General features: G+C 34.8%; 1 protein-coding gene across 1 annotated transcript in view; it reads right to left on the reverse strand.

Moving 5' to 3' along the window:
* LOC138695045 (uncharacterized) overlaps nucleotides 1-16020 on the reverse strand; it is a 57806-nt gene extending 41786 nt beyond the window's left edge. The window contains exons 1-2 of the mRNA XM_069819381.1: nucleotides 15938-16020; nucleotides 2742-2825 (exon numbers count right to left, since the gene is read on the reverse strand). Coding sequence (XP_069675482.1) covers nucleotides 2742-2817 — 76 coding nt within the window. The 5' untranslated portion in view covers nucleotides 2818-2825; nucleotides 15938-16020. The remainder of the gene's footprint in view (nucleotides 1-2741; nucleotides 2826-15937) is intronic.
* Nucleotides 16021-16228: the final 208 nt, after the last annotated feature.

Below are 16228 nucleotides of genomic sequence, written 5' to 3' on the forward strand. Positions count from 1 at the left end.
TAAATGTAATAAAAAATAATTTATGCCTCTAGCGTATTTCAATAGCGTGGACGGTTTTCGTGTAAATTTAATTTTAAAAACCTCTCATTTCAAGCCACTGCATGATGCAAGCAAGTGGCAACGTCTTGGCAGAGAGCAGTTCACCTACCGAGTCACACCGAGTTCGTTGACCTCTTACATCTGTATCACGAGTAGCGTGTGTTAGCGGCGATGTTGCCGGGCTGCCGAAACTTCAAAGTTAATTTTCTAATTAACTGTGCATTTAATCACAAAACATAATATAGTTTTCCTATTCACTTACGCGTACCTTATCGTCCCTTTCAATCAGCTAGGTTATTTCACTTCAACCCTGTATATAAATTTACAGTGAAATTGTGAACGTTAAGTAACAAGGCAAAAGGTATGGTGTGATTTTGTCGCGACAAACCTTTTTACTCAGTCACCCGCTACTACATTCAACTTATTTGTAAATAACACTGGACGTAAAGAGATCGTATAGACAGCCAATATTCTGCCACCAGCACTAGACAGACTTAGTTGAAAACTCGTGATAACGGTACAGATAACAACAAAGCATGTACCACGTAGGTCATATTCCTATGCTGTTCATACTGTAAAAGCTAATGTGCAGGTGTGACCAAGCTATTTGATAAAAAAGCAAGAATCTGTATCTGGTGGGGTCTTTGAGATACATTTTTTTTAATAAACTACAAAAATGTCTCACAAATCGTAATTTTTCTTTCTTATTTCGCAGGAACACATGCATTTCGCATTCTTTACTTAATTTCGCATTTCACCGCGGATTAAAAAACTACAGTAATACATTTAACATATGTTAAAACATATAATTGCTCATTTTGACAGCATTTGGGTACATTTCGCATTTATCTTGATTGCAAAAAGTCTACCATCTAATGGGTAACACAACTTCAAAAAAAGATAAATATTGAAATTCGTCAAAAATTAAGCCCTAAATATGAATGTATGGAAATGTTGTGCCACCAAAACGGAAACAATATTAACCTATTTCTTTTTACATGCCAAAACGCCCACAAGAAAATGATCGGCAGAAGAAACGATAAGGAACACTGGAAAGCACAAAAGCATATTGATACTCCTTGGGGACAGAAAAAGTTCCTAGAGCTAGAAATGTAGAGTAGAATTACATAACTGAGCAGATTGAAGGGAATAATAATATACATTAAAATAAATAAGAAGCTTCTTATCCGTTTTGTAAATAAGGGGTTAGGTACAGCTTACAGCAGTAAAATTTTTGGAAATATTCAACATTTTTCCTCCATTGCTGTGTCTTGTACAATAATGAAAATTGGTATGTGTAAAACATTTTTACCATTTAAAAAATTATATATATATATATATATATATATATTTTTTTTTTTCAAAATTCAAAATCGTGGCAGTTTACTGTGTAGTGATGAAGCGTTTCCCTCATAACTCATAAACTTGTTAACTTTTTCGTGTTCTCTCTCTTTTATTTTATTGCTGAAACCCATGTTTAAAATACCATGCTCTTTCAACTACATTCCTTAATAAATAATATTATTTTTATTTTGTGTTAGAAGAAAATACTGATATTTAACCATTTTTAAAAGAATTTATTTTTATCAGCTAATCTATCGAAGGTAGGAAAGTGATCTTGCATCATATTGTAGATATGACATGCATAAATACACACAAAAAATATCATCATAGAATGATGGATAGTTTTTTAGTTATGTGGGAAAAGCTTCATCACTGCACAGTGAAATGAATTTTGAAAAAAAAAAATGTAAATCGTTTTTTAATCGTAAAAATATTTTTATCATATAGGCTAGCAGAAGGACAATTTTTTACACATACTAATTTTCATTATTGTACAAGATACAGTAATGGAAGAAAAAATGTTGAGTATTTCCAAAATGTTGCTGTTGTAAGCTGTACCTAACCCCTTAAGTCCATGTTTGATTAGAAACGAACTCAGGTCTAAGTAGCTGCTTTCTATTCTTTAGTCACTGCTGCAGGGTTGCCAGACTTCCTAATAGCAGGAACTAACGATACGTGTTAATTTTTTTTAATTCTCAAGAAAACCTTCCAATTTATTAAAAACTGGAAAGGAATAAATCATTCTTTATGAGTGTCGCCCTGAGTGGCGCAGTTGGTATAGCGCTGGCCTTCTGTGCCCGAGGTTGCGAGCTCGATTCCGGCCCAGGTCGATGGCATTTAAGTGTGCTTAAATGCGACAGGCTTAATGTCAGCAGATATAGTGGCATGTAAAAGAACTCCCGCGGCAAACCGGCGACACTGTTAGGCCCCTATAACCTCTGCAGTTGCGAGCGTCGTTAAATAAACCATAATTTAAATTTCTTTATGAGTTGCTCTAAAATACGTATAAAAGTCAGAATCATAAGGATAATGCTTATCGAGTAAACCAGTGTTAACATTTAGGGGAGAATTTCTTTTTCTCAGGAAAGTATTCATTTGTGACTAATATGGTAGTTTTTGTATTCTGTCCAAGGAATAATCTGTTAAAATCTGCACAGTTATACTTCCACTCTGTATTCATACTGTAAATGGACCTACGAGAAACGTAAAAGTAAGCAATATTGTAGAAGACATGAAAGAATATCAAAGCAATTCGCAAAGACACCTAAGCAAAATGCCCTCAGAACATTTACATAGGCAAGCATACTTTCATATAATTGTTTATAGTGTTACTATAAAATGATTTTTGATGGCCTTACCTTGTTCACTATTGGGAGAGCTGCAAATGACACTTTGCGCCGTGATGAAAAGCATCCAGTAGAAATTTGAAATCATTTTACAATCTGAAACATATAAAATTAGAGCAATTTCAAATGATGTATTCATTCATTCATTCATTCATTCATTCATTCATTCATTCATTCATTTATTCATTCATTCATTCATTCATTCAGTGTTCTGCCCAAGGACAGGTCTTTCACTGCAAACCCTGCTTCCTCCAATCTTTCCTATTTTCTGTCTTTCTCTTTGTCTCCTCATATGATCCATATATCTTAATGTCGCCTATCATCTGATATCTTCTTCTGCTCCGAACTCTTCTCCCGTTCACCATTCCTTCCAGTGCATCCTTCAATAGGGAGCTTCTTTTCAGCCAGTGATCCAACCAATTCCTTTTCCTCTTCCTGATCAGTTTCAGCATCATTCCTTCTTCACCCACCATTTCCAACACAGCTTCGTTTCTTATTATATCTGTCCACTTCACACGTTGCAATCTTCTTCATATCCATATTTCACTTCATCGTAACGTCCATGTTTCTCACCCTACAATGCCACACTCCATACAAAGCACTTCACTAGTCTCCTCCTTAGTTCCTTTTCCAGAGGTCCGCAGAAACTGCTCCTTTTTCTATTGAAAGCTTCCTTGGCCATTGCTACCCTCCTTTTCATTTTTCCAAGCATGGTGAAAGATGCATCAGTTGTGATCAGAGGTTTCATGAAATATGTCAAGGCCTCTCAAAATACCGAAATAATTTTAATTGTTTGGGTTGTAGGTATAAATCTGGCTGAGGAATTTAAAAATATACCTATAGTCGCGACGCTGTTATTCCCGGCGTGACTCCTCCTCTTTACTTACGTTTTAGGAAGTGAAGGCTCTATAAAGTCTAGGTAGGTAGTATCATTCGCCATCTTTGTTCTTTCGTTGCCGAGCTATCGGAAGAGGGATCTATTTGCCGCACCGTTAAACATTATCATATCGTAGCTTCTATGATAATAAATCAAACATACTGTAATTCAGCAAATAATTGAGCGGCAAATAACGTCCTCGTGTGCTTTCTGCGAACGCCAACGAAAGAGCCAAAATGGCGGGAGATTATATTAAGTATTTATCCAGTCTTAGGAAATGCATAATGTCTTCATCAGCGAATCACAAGACGCACACGTTTAAATGTAGCCGACCTGCAATGTGATTGGCTGCCGGAAATTAGAGCGACGGGACTATAAATATTTTTAGGTTAAGGACTATCACGTAAATACTCTTGTAGTATCACGAAATTATACCAACCGTTCTAGAGGGCTAAATTTTTTTTTATTTCTCTTCCTTCTTTGTAAATATTGTACAAATATTGTATATTGAGGTAAAAATTCTGATATGTAACTTCCTGCAATCTAAAAATGTACTTCCATTAAAAACGCTTTTATTTTTTTTAATTCGAGCCTTATTTTCGCACCAAAACCTTAGTAAGCTTATAACGAAATTAGCCAAATCTGCTATACTTCAAAAAAATTCAAATTTCAAACTTCATCACCTCCGTTTTGAATTCTTTATTTATTAGCAATTGAAGACTGACCGATGCTCACAGTATGGAATACCGTATTTACGCGAATCTAATGCGCATTCAAAATTTGAAACTTAAAATCATATAAAATACTTTGTTTTGAATGTAATGCGCATCAATGTCAATATATACGGTGTTTATTTAAATTTATATGGAAGACTAGCCGTACCCGTGCGCTCCGCTGCACCCGTTAGAAATAAATATAAAGTAATTACATAATTAAAATAGGACATTTGATCCAGGGAAGATTCGTGTTTGATAGAAGGATAAATCGTTTAATATGTTACTTAATTTAAATTGTATTTAAATAATTAAAATGCGATCATTTTGGTCCAGAGACCTCTCATTTGGTGCAATGACAATTCCTTTCACATGTTTCTTAATTTTTATTACATGCATCCATACTTTAATGAAGACTGACATATCATTTAAATTTAATGTGTATACTTTATTTTACTTGCTATATGTTTCCATTGACTTATGATAATATCTTAATTTTAACCCTTGTTTTCTGCGTATTCAGTAAATGGCACTTGGGCCACTATGGTTCTGAACCCTTCAAATAACTTTGATAACTTATATTATATTATATTATATTATATTATATTATATTATATTATATTATATTATATTATATTATATTATATTATATTATATTATATTATATTATATTATATAAAAAATGTGTTAATTTGTTATGGGGACTCTTGATTCTCCGGAGGAACAAATTTTATTTTATAACAGCGCAACATAATCTGCATGGTTCATTACCCAATTTTTTTGCATTGCATTTAATGCATATATATTTTATGTATTTTAACACGATTCAATTGAGCATAGTTAAAATTTGCATTATAAAATAATGGAATGTTAAGCTAACATATTATTACTGCATACTAAATCAATACACTCTTGTGGTTCGTTAATTCTCTGAGATAAACATTATTTTAAGAAAAACAGGAAACGAATATACAGAATAGCCTATCAAGTTTACTGTGCATAAGAAGCTATTTTAATCTTAACTGTCCTCAATTCACTCCGAACTTACTGTAATAACATTATAGCATTATGTCCATATAGAGAAACTACACTTTCCAATGGTGAAATAATAATTAATTATACAAATCGGTTAATTTAGCTTCCAATATTACTTCATACAAACACAGAAACATTCTCTGTAGGCTATGATTCATAGCTTTCGATTGTTGTTGACCAAGGCCCCTTATAGACGAATTCATTTGTTTATTTCATTACACCGCCTTAGATGGCAGTTATTTTAATTTTGAAACTCATTTATGTCATTAAATATCAGTCGTATCAAAATTTTTCAAAGGGTAAAACTTATCGGAAATGAGTTTTAAAGAACGTTTTGTTATGTGACATTTTTCACAAAAATCAATAATAAGCGAGATATTTCGATTTATTTAATTCAGACCCCCTTATAACCCCCTTTTAAATAATGTATTTTGAATGCCATATAGCCTAAAATCTAAGTTACAACGAACTTAATTTATATTTTCAATTTTCATCGAAATCGGTTCAGCCATTATCGCGTGAAAAGGTAAGAAACATACATTCAGTCAGACAGACATACAAACAAAATTTTCAAAAAAGCGATTTTCGGTTTCAGGGTGGTTAATTATATATGTTAGGACCAATTATTTTTGGAAAATCGAAAATTACCAGAGAAATTTCGGCTACAGATTTATTATTAGTATAGATAACGAAGGATCTGTACGTAAACTATCAGAATACAGAATTTATACAATTGGGCTATTGTTACATGAAATGCGGTAAGTAAACATTTGACTCACCATTCACTAATGCTTTGATTCATTTTCTGTTTCCCCGTCATCCTCGTCGCTCCTGAGCACGTCACCTTCGCTGCCATCCAAAGCATTTGAAATGCAGCGTTTCTTGAATGCTTTTGCAATCATTCAAACGCTCTATGCAATAATAGGCCAACTAATAAATATCGGTAAATGAATAACTGTAATGAAGTTGAGAATAGCAGCAATGCGTTATGACGCAACAAACGATAAAATATTTGAATGAAGTTACCGGCGAACTACGTACGGAACGGATTTGCACTCGAATCTAATGCGCCATTGAATATAATGCGCACCCCAATTTTGAATACTATATTTGGGCCAAAAAATGTGCGCATTAGGTTCGAGTAAATACTAATAACCGCAGCGTTCTGTAAATCAAATAGCCCAGCTAAAGAAAACTGTTAAAATCTTACAAAACAACAAACATAAAAACCGGCATTATTTTATGAGACGATCAAATATGGGACCTATTTGTTAAATATTTCACTCGTGTCTTTATAGCGATTTGCGTAATTAAAGTATAGTAACGAGGTTTATTACCTCATTAGCAGTAGCATATGGAATTTTAAGATAGATTAATGACTAATCGGGAAATTATGACTTTCGTCGTAATGAATAATCACCTAATGAGCATAAGGTGACCGAGATATAATTGTATATAATTACCTAGTTGAATCAACCAATTACAGGGAAGGTAAAATATTTACAATGTTAGTAGAGAACCTATGTGGTTTGGGAGTAATGAAGAGAAAACTCATGCTTATAATTGTTTCTGGGTTTCGATTTGAACCCCGCTTGGGCTGATTTTCAGGTTTGACTTGTCTGAGAGTTTCTCCAACTATAAGGTGAATCGAGAGACTTTTCTTTCCAAAACACCATATTCCTCACACTAAATCAACTGAATCAATATAACCTTTAGGTTGGTACAGAGTCGTTAACAGCTGATTTAAAATACGGATAAAAGTAACTAACGTATAAATAACAACTCTCAAGACAATAAAGATTTAAACCATTCTTGAAACAATAGTCTAAGTGAGTCACATCATATTATTGGTCAAATTTATTATTATTATTATTATTATTATTATTATTATTATTATTATTATTATTCTCCATATCTAATACTAAGTTCAAAAAGTCTTCTCTGGATTCAGCACTTGCCAAAGTATACGCGTGTTGCCATCTGTCGTGCGTTATGTAATCTACTTGCAAGTCTTGTAAGCGAATGAGAGTAACTAATAAGCAATTAGCGTTATCTGCATGTAGTTGGATATTATGAAGCAACTTATAATAATACACTGTGATCTTTTAGTCCCTCCACACTAACAGGAAATACTATGACGATCAGTATACCACTAGAGAAGTTGGTACAGCTCGCACAAGGAACGATTATCGAAAAGCATTGGTGGCGTTGCTGTCTGTTTTGACATGTGTATGTAGGCACGCCGAGGGGACGAAAGGTGCGGGCCGATGGAAGTACTGTCTCTTCCAAGAATATGAACAAAAGAGGACATCGCTGTGAAAACGAAGAATGTAGCAGGAGGAAAATTCGAAGTTAATTAAACGCGCAACATATGTTTACGAATTAAATAATAATACCATGCGATACAAGACACGTATTCACATGCAATGGAACAAACTAAAGTCGTAATGTAACTATCACAGTGCAAGACTGATTCTATCGATGTAATTTCTCTTCCAACTGTACTCTTGGATATCATTCAAGCTATCTCTTCGGCTTTCCTATCGCCTGCTCTTCCTTATCACATTGTTTCATTCGCATTCCTTCGGTATTCCCTGCTTGCGAGACCTATACCCTCCTTCAGACTCATAAGGAAAGCTCACCAATTGATAATGGATTTTCACAACGATATTTCCTCCATACATTCCATTTGAAACAGGGAACTTCCCTATAGGCTAAATTTCTACATCCGGAAAGGACCTAGTTTTCGAGATGTGATTTTTTCAAATTCTTCCATCCAGAGCTATAACAGCTAAAGCAAATAATGCTATGTGCTAGACATATCAAGCAATGAATCTCATCTAGTTGCATACCGTACTGTTAAAATCTCCTTAAATTTTACGAGGGTCAGTCAAATGAAAACTAGAAATAATTTATTTCTCCGCAATATAATCTCCACCAATGTTCAGACACACCCCACCTGCTCTTCAGATTTTTGATACCTTGTTCATAAAAGTGTTTTGGCTGCTGGTGACACCACTGCTGTACTGCCTCGATCACGTCACCGTCCGTCGCAAACCGACGCTCTCTCAGGACAGTTTCAAGGTTGCCGAAAATCTGGAAGTCGCAAAGTGCCAAGTTCGGGCTGTAAAGGAGTTGTTCGAGCACCTCTCAGCGCAGGTCCCGAATGGTGTCCATGGTGTGTCGAGCTGTGTGTGGTCGCGCATTGTTGTGTAACAAAGTGACACCTTCACGCAAACGTCCAGATAGCTTTTTTTTGACTGCACGACGCAATTCAGTACGGAGGATTTCGGAGTATCGAGCGGAGGTTACAGATTCTCCTCTCACCATGAAGTAGCAGAATAATGAACCCTCTGAGTCCAAGAACTGCATAAGCTTCACCTTGACTGCGGTTGTAAAATTTCTGAACATTTTTGGGCGTGGTGATGTATCGTGCATCCACTGCATGCTGTGTGTCGCTTGCTCTGTGGTTCGTAATGCTTGCACCATGTTTCATCCACTGTCACAATACGTTCCTAGAAAGCCTCCCCCTTCCGTTCATAACGCATCAGATGTTGCAAAGTCAGTCCCATTCCGTGTTGTTTCTGGTCACCTGTGAGATATTTTGGCACCCCGTTACTGTGAACGTAATCTTCGTCTTTCTGCTGCGCATCACTCCCTGCGCATGCAAGTTGGCCAACCTCAGACAATACAGCTCTCAATCAGTAGTATCAACTCCAAAACTTTCCCCCATGGCGGCGCGTAACAGAATTGTTGCCAACTGATTTCTCGTTTTCATTTGATTGACCCTCGTATAAGTTATGAACTCTACTATCATAGTTGTACATGATGAAATTAACTTAAGAACAAAAACTGTTTCTTCTACTGCCACTTTTTGTTCACCTGAAGACTAAACGCGTGCGTGAGAAACCGAGCCTTTCCAAATACATAATTGGTAGAGATGAACAAAATTAACTGCCGCTCTCGCTCGCTGTGTTCGTTGCACTTGTCTTTCGAGTTTCGTCTCGTAACTCTCGTGCGTTTCATTATTCTCGAAATAGCATTTGGTCGGCGTGGAAAGATTTCGTAACTTTGAATAACATACATAATTGAAATAAATAACATTAGAGATGTTTAATTGATATACAAAGACAAAACAAACAGTATCATAGTTATCAAAATGTTCTGGTTCTACTGTATGATTTGTGTATGGTTATATAAATAGAAAAAAAACTTAAATAAATTTTGCATTTCTAAGCAGCATAGGTAGGCCTATCTATAGTGTCATAAATAAAAAAAAATCAAATGAATTTGTATTTCTAAGAAGCATAAAACATAACGTTAAATAAAGCGTTAATATTTTTTTACTTGAGATTGTACACTTGATCTGAAACATACAAAACAAAATCCTATTCTTTTAGTAAATAAATAAAGATTGAGGAACGGATAATTCTACACTTAAAGGTAGAGATGATGTTTCAAATAAGCAAACCGATTATTTATACATATATACTGTTGCCAAGACATATAAAAGTTCAGTTTAGTATAAACAACTGTGGGGATTCAAGGCTGCTTGATGTTCGAGAGTTGACCACTCCCGATGCCTTGAAAGTTCGTTTTAGCAGTCAACGACGTAGGCAGTACTGTCGTGCGGGTTTTCGGCTTTTGCGGACGCTGTTACTCTTGCTTTTTCGATCGTTGTTCAACTATAGTAATTAGACTCTAGGTTGGGCAAAAGTTTTGAAATTGCATATACGTCTTCTTCTCTGCTTAAAGGATTAGGTAATTTGCCCGTTACGGAAAATCTAGCATTAAAAACATTGAAGTTAGTAATTTCATTAATGCCCCCTTACCTTCACTAAATTATAAGAATATATCAAAACTATAAGAATATATCAAATAACGCAAATAAAACATATTTAGAAGTCAGACATGTTAGAAATTTTTTCATTGGGTATAATGATAGAGAAACTCACAATGTATATAAAATTCGCTTTTTCTTAGTCATCAAATATTTATAATTTACATATTTGGTTAACAATAACATATGTACAAATTTTCATCCCTCTACTGCAAGTGGTGTGTGATTTATTAACATTTAAATAAAATATAGTATCGCTTTATCTAGGGTGAGTCGTAATTGTGTACTATAAAGTATTGTAGAGTATTCTATATTCCAATATAAAGAGATTGAGATTCGTCCACAAGAGCGTCACGACACGAAGAAGTCTTACTCACTCGTTTGAGGATTGGCCAGTGTCGTCTGACACGTGGCCACCTCTTACGTGGCGAGCCTCAGCCGGAGTATGATATATGCCATGTTCCACGTAAGGTCAAATATATTTTATTGCATTGTAGGAAATATGACCGTGTCCGTCGACAGTATGCAATTCGGCCGACTGTACGTGATGTCCTTGGAAATGATATTATTGTGCAAATGCAGTTCTTAGATTTTTATCTAATACAGGACTTGACAAGGTCATTTAGTTTATATTGACCCGTTTTATTTATCCTCCGGACCCTTTACATCCAGAGGTTATGTTTTTGTTTTATATTTGATTTTACGTACTTGACATTTCGGTCCTTCTACATCCGAATATGTTATACAATTTTATTGTTTTGAAGTGAGCCGTATAATTTAAATTTGGTAATGTTTGTTTTATTTATTTATTTATTTATTTATTTATTTATTTATTTATTTCATCAATCTATGTTCACGTCATGGCGGATTAGATGTATTCCAGTTCTTAATCCGTCATCACTCTCAATACAAATATAACAAAAACTAATACATAATGGACCTATAAGTATCCTCTGTTTACAATGATAATACTAATAATAATAATAATAATAATACACAACTAATAATAGGTATAGCTCTTGTATTTAAAACTCCTACCTTAGCTTTTTCACTTTTTATGCTCAATCTCTTAAGAATTATTCTGTTAACTTCATTGACTACTCTTCGTAGTTTCTTATCGTGTGACTACTCAACATTTATAATTCCATCTCCGTTAGAGCTTTGACTTTCTCTTCCCATCTAATTTTAACTCTAAAAAGAAATTTTCCTAATTTATGCAGATTGCTGGCGTTTAGGTGACCATTCATTTTTTATAAGCTACTATAGCGTTTATTTGTAGAAAATTTTTATCTACCCAACTGTGTCTCAAATCATCCATTGCCTGACACTTTAGCGCAATATGCATTGAGTCTTCAGCTAGTCCACACAAAGGACATTTATCCTTCTCTACGTTCCTTTTCTTATTCTTGAGTCTCCAGATACCTAATCTCCACCATGCCATTCCCGTTCTCTCTTCACTTGAATTCAGTCTAACATGTTTGTTTTGTTATTTTATCGTCTCTTCTTAGATACTACCTAGGGTCTGAGAATTGCTCATTTTTATGTTTTTTTTTTAAACGAATCCCTTGTTAATACTGCATTTGTGTACTTCTAGTTTTGTATGACATAGTTTTTTTAGTGTTAGCATTCAGCTAGTTGTATTGTTCGTGTTTTCTGTTTTTTGAAGAATTTTAGCTAAGGGCGCAAATAGCCATAGTATGTGACGCACTTCTTTTGAACCCCACTAACTATAAACAGATTTTGATATACAGAGTGTAAGGGATATAAGTGCCGTCCCGTTCACAGTCGTCGGGAACGATCTATAGCAGCGTTTCTCAAACTATGGTCCCCGGACCACCTGTGGTCCTCGAGTTCTGCCCTTGTGGTCCTTCAAAAGAGACAGAAAAAAAATAAAATTCCAACGAATTGCGTATCACGCTATAGCTGAAAATCTCAGAGTTTGGAAATGACACATGGCAATCGCCTTTCATTTTTTCTCCCAGTACTAATATTTTATGAAATTTCTTACCCTACCCACTTTCCACTCTACTCTCAGCAACAAAAGAGGGATTTGAAGCACTATAAACGTGACATTTCTCGCCATCTTTTCCCTGCATATCTGGCGCCGAGCCTGTAACCCAGCTAGGGGCCACCCAAATTCATAACAGAGGACCAAAGTACCGAACCTTTTCATGTATTGATGACTTTGTTAATAGTTTTGCCGACACTCAGTATGTACATTGAAATGGGCACGTACTATACATCGTGCACCAATAATACAACGTGCCAAATTGCATCTTTACGTGTTGAAAATCGGGCATATTTCTGCGTTAATTTTTTTATTTATTTTTCCAGATGAAAATATAAGAAATTTTAGACTCTGCCTATTTTAAAATCCAACAGGTTTGTTTTTTACACTTGCGTGTTTCGTCTCTAAGAACCGTTTCAATTTCGCAGGTTTCATACACTCGTTTGAAAACACTTCGTAACAAACAACGCACCGAGGTTTTGGTTCTCTTTCATTGCCACAACAAATAAATCCAAGTTCCACATAACTCTTGTCATATTTACGGAAGTATTTTTTGTTTAAATAGCTACCACTAGGACTAGTTATTTCTTTAATGGCACTATAATTAATATTATATTTCTTCACACACAGCTTCTGATCTATTAGCACTGTCTAAATGAAGCGTATTATCACGTTCCTTTCTTTTCAAAGATTCCAATCGAAGCTAGTTTTCCATTATTTATAATGGACACTATTTAACAGAGACATGGACACATGTACCACATAAGGAGGATCTCAAACAACAGGCAAGCGATGAATCAACAATGCACAGAATGTGTTATAAGTTACTTGTGATTGGCTACAAAAATATAATTACGAAAGTATCATAATTAATTAATTCTATTTTAAAATATAAGTATACTGACTGATATTAAAATATGAAAAAAAAAAATGATAAATTTGTTTTCGAAGGGAACAAGAGTAAGGTGGTCCGCGGAACTGTTCTAACTTAAAAAAGTGGTCCCCACTTCAAAAAAGTTTGAGAAACGCTGGTCTATAGGATCAAAATGTTCCTACAACATAGGGTAAAACTTAACAGTTTTCCCAGAAAAAATATTTCTTTCCGTATTTTCGTTGCGTTATACTGCTTATATCGTTAGTAAAATTATGAAAACAGTTACATCAGTAGGTATATCTAGCAAAGAGTTAATATTACTTGAAATAAATATTTGTGTGTTCTATTACGTTTTCGTGAAATTAAATAATAATGCATGCTTAAATTTGTTAATATTCTGGCCTGAGAGACGTGGCAACATGTCCCAGCAGAATTCATGCAGTCGATTATTCCGCACAGACCAGCTGAGTTCAAGCTCCCTGTCCATAGGTCTAACTGCCGAGCGAATGGCACTTCCCAGTACAGGTATTCGGTGAACAACTTACAATGCCATTCACAGTTCAGGAATATCATATGTTAATAATTTATGGGGAAAGTCGTCGTAATTCAAGTGTGGCAAGAAGGATGTACCGCCAACGTTTTTTGCAAAGAAGCTTATCTAACCGGGGAACTTTTATAGCAGTTTCTCAACGATTATTAGAAACTGGAATCTCTTACCCCGTTTCAAAAATTACACAGCCAGAAATTTGTTTAAAAATAATACTGGTTTACGGAAGCGGGAGAGATTAATATTTTGTATTTGAAAAAAAAATTGGTGTGATTTTGTGCAGTAAACCATTATTGTTTCTTTCTAGACGTACAATAAAAAATGAAGGAATAGTTTTATTTAAACAACAGTTGTCCTGGTCCGCCCCTGCATTAGAACAGAGCATCTGTTTTGTACCGGTATGTCTGTACCCGCTTGAGCTGTACTGTGTACTTGTAAACCCTCTCTTCCCCATCCAGCAACGTTCTTAAACGTCTAATATTGTAAAATTTAATAATTGGTTAAATATTGAAATTAGAAAAAAATTGTGAGGACTTTTTTTTATTCCTTATGACATGAATGAATAAATCATCGGTTAAGATAATGGCACTTATGCCCCTTACACCCTGCACAAACATATAGCCGTGACGGGTTTGTTTTCGAGATTTGGCATCATTGTGGAACGCGCTAGTTGACATTACGTCGAAGCTATCCATGCATGAAGTGGGCACGACTTACTTACTTACTTACTTACTTACTTACTTACTTACTTACTGGCTTTTAAGGAACCCGGAGGTTCATTGCCGCCCTCACATAAGCCCGCCGTTGATCCCTATCCTGAGCAAGATTAATCCATTCCCTATCGTCATAACCCACCTCCCTCAAATCCATTTTAATATTATCCTCCCATCTACGTCTCGAGCTCCCTAAAGGTCTTTTTTCCCTCCGGCCTCCCAACTAATACTCTATATGCATTTATGGATTCGCCCATACGTACTACATGCCCTGCCCATCTCAAACGTCTGGATTTAATTTTCTTAATTATGTCAGGTGAAGAATACAATGCGTGCAGTTCTGTGCTGTGTAACTTTCTCCATTCTCCTGTAACTTCATCCCTTTTAGCCCCAAATAGTTTCCTAAGCACCTTATTCTCAAACACCCTTAACCTATGTTCCTCTCTCGAAGTGAGAGTCCAAGTTTCACAACCATAAATAACAACCGGTAATATAACTGTTTTATAAATTATAATTTTCAGATTTTTTGACAGCAGACTGGATGATAAAAGCTTCTCAACCGAATAATAACAGGCATTTCCCATATTTATTCTGCGTTTAATTTCCTCCCGAGTATCATTTATATTTGTTACTGTTGCTCCAAGATATTTGAACTTCTCCACCTCTTCAAAAGATAAATTTCCAATTTTTATATTTCCATTTCGTACAATATTCCCGTCACGAGACATAATCATATACTTTGTATTTTCGGGATTTACTTCCAAACCTATCTCTTTACTTGCTTCCAGTAAAATTCCCGTGTTTTCCCTAATCGGTTGTGGATTTTCTCCTAACATATTTACGTCATCCGCATAGACAAGCAGGTGATGTAACCCGTTCAATTCCAAGCCCTCTCTGTTATCCTGGACTTTCCTAATGGCCTACTCTAAAGCACGACTATAAGAAGTTTGTATTAAAATACAGTAGGCCTATATGTTTCATTTTTGGTATAGAATACTCTGCACTACTTTACAATATACAATTACGCCCCATTCTGTATAAAAATTCCCTCGCGTCACAATTTACATTCACTTACATGTGATTATTTATATACGTGGGAACAAAACCTGATATGTTTTGCTGTAAAATGAATCAGTACATAAATAGACATTTCTGTTATTATTATTATTATTATTATTATTATTATTATTATTATTATTATTATTATTATTATTTCCAAATTAAATCTTCCAGTTACCTTTCACATTACAGTAAAACTTCATAGTAAATTTTGTTTCCATGCATATAAAGGAACATGTAAGCGAATACATGTTAAAAATAATGTAAACTGTATCGTAAAAACTTTTTATATAAAGCGATGCAATATTATATTAAAATCTTAATAAAATGCAATCATTTTATCATATGCGGATGAAATTTTGTACATTCGTCTTTATTAACAATATTTACCACTCATAAAAGAATTGGTTATTATAGGTCTACAAATATGAAAGTTATTTATTTCATCGTAGTGAATACTTAAACATATTGACTTTGGGAATTTCAGTATAGCGTCCCCTTAAATCAGTATGTAGGCCTATTACAGAATGTCGGATACTCACAGAATTCCACTCGTCGTCTACAGCAAACCAACAATGAAAGAGCAGAATTATGTGCCAACAGCTCTTATATTTATACAATGCAAGGATATTTCCTGATTGCACTTATCTTAATCTGTACGTATATATCACCACAACTTATAAGTTTTAACACAGTTGGAGACTTTACAGTGCAATAGACAAAGTACAGTGACATACCTGGGGTTATCCTGGAGACGGATATACAAACAACTTTATTTTATATAACATTATGAGAAATGTGCCAAATAATTACACATCGTTAGCTATAAATGA

The sequence above is a fragment of the Periplaneta americana genome, chromosome 1 (assembly GCF_040183065.1).
Source record: "Periplaneta americana isolate PAMFEO1 chromosome 1, P.americana_PAMFEO1_priV1, whole genome shotgun sequence".
Lineage (NCBI taxonomy): Eukaryota > Metazoa > Arthropoda > Insecta > Blattodea > Blattidae > Periplaneta > Periplaneta americana.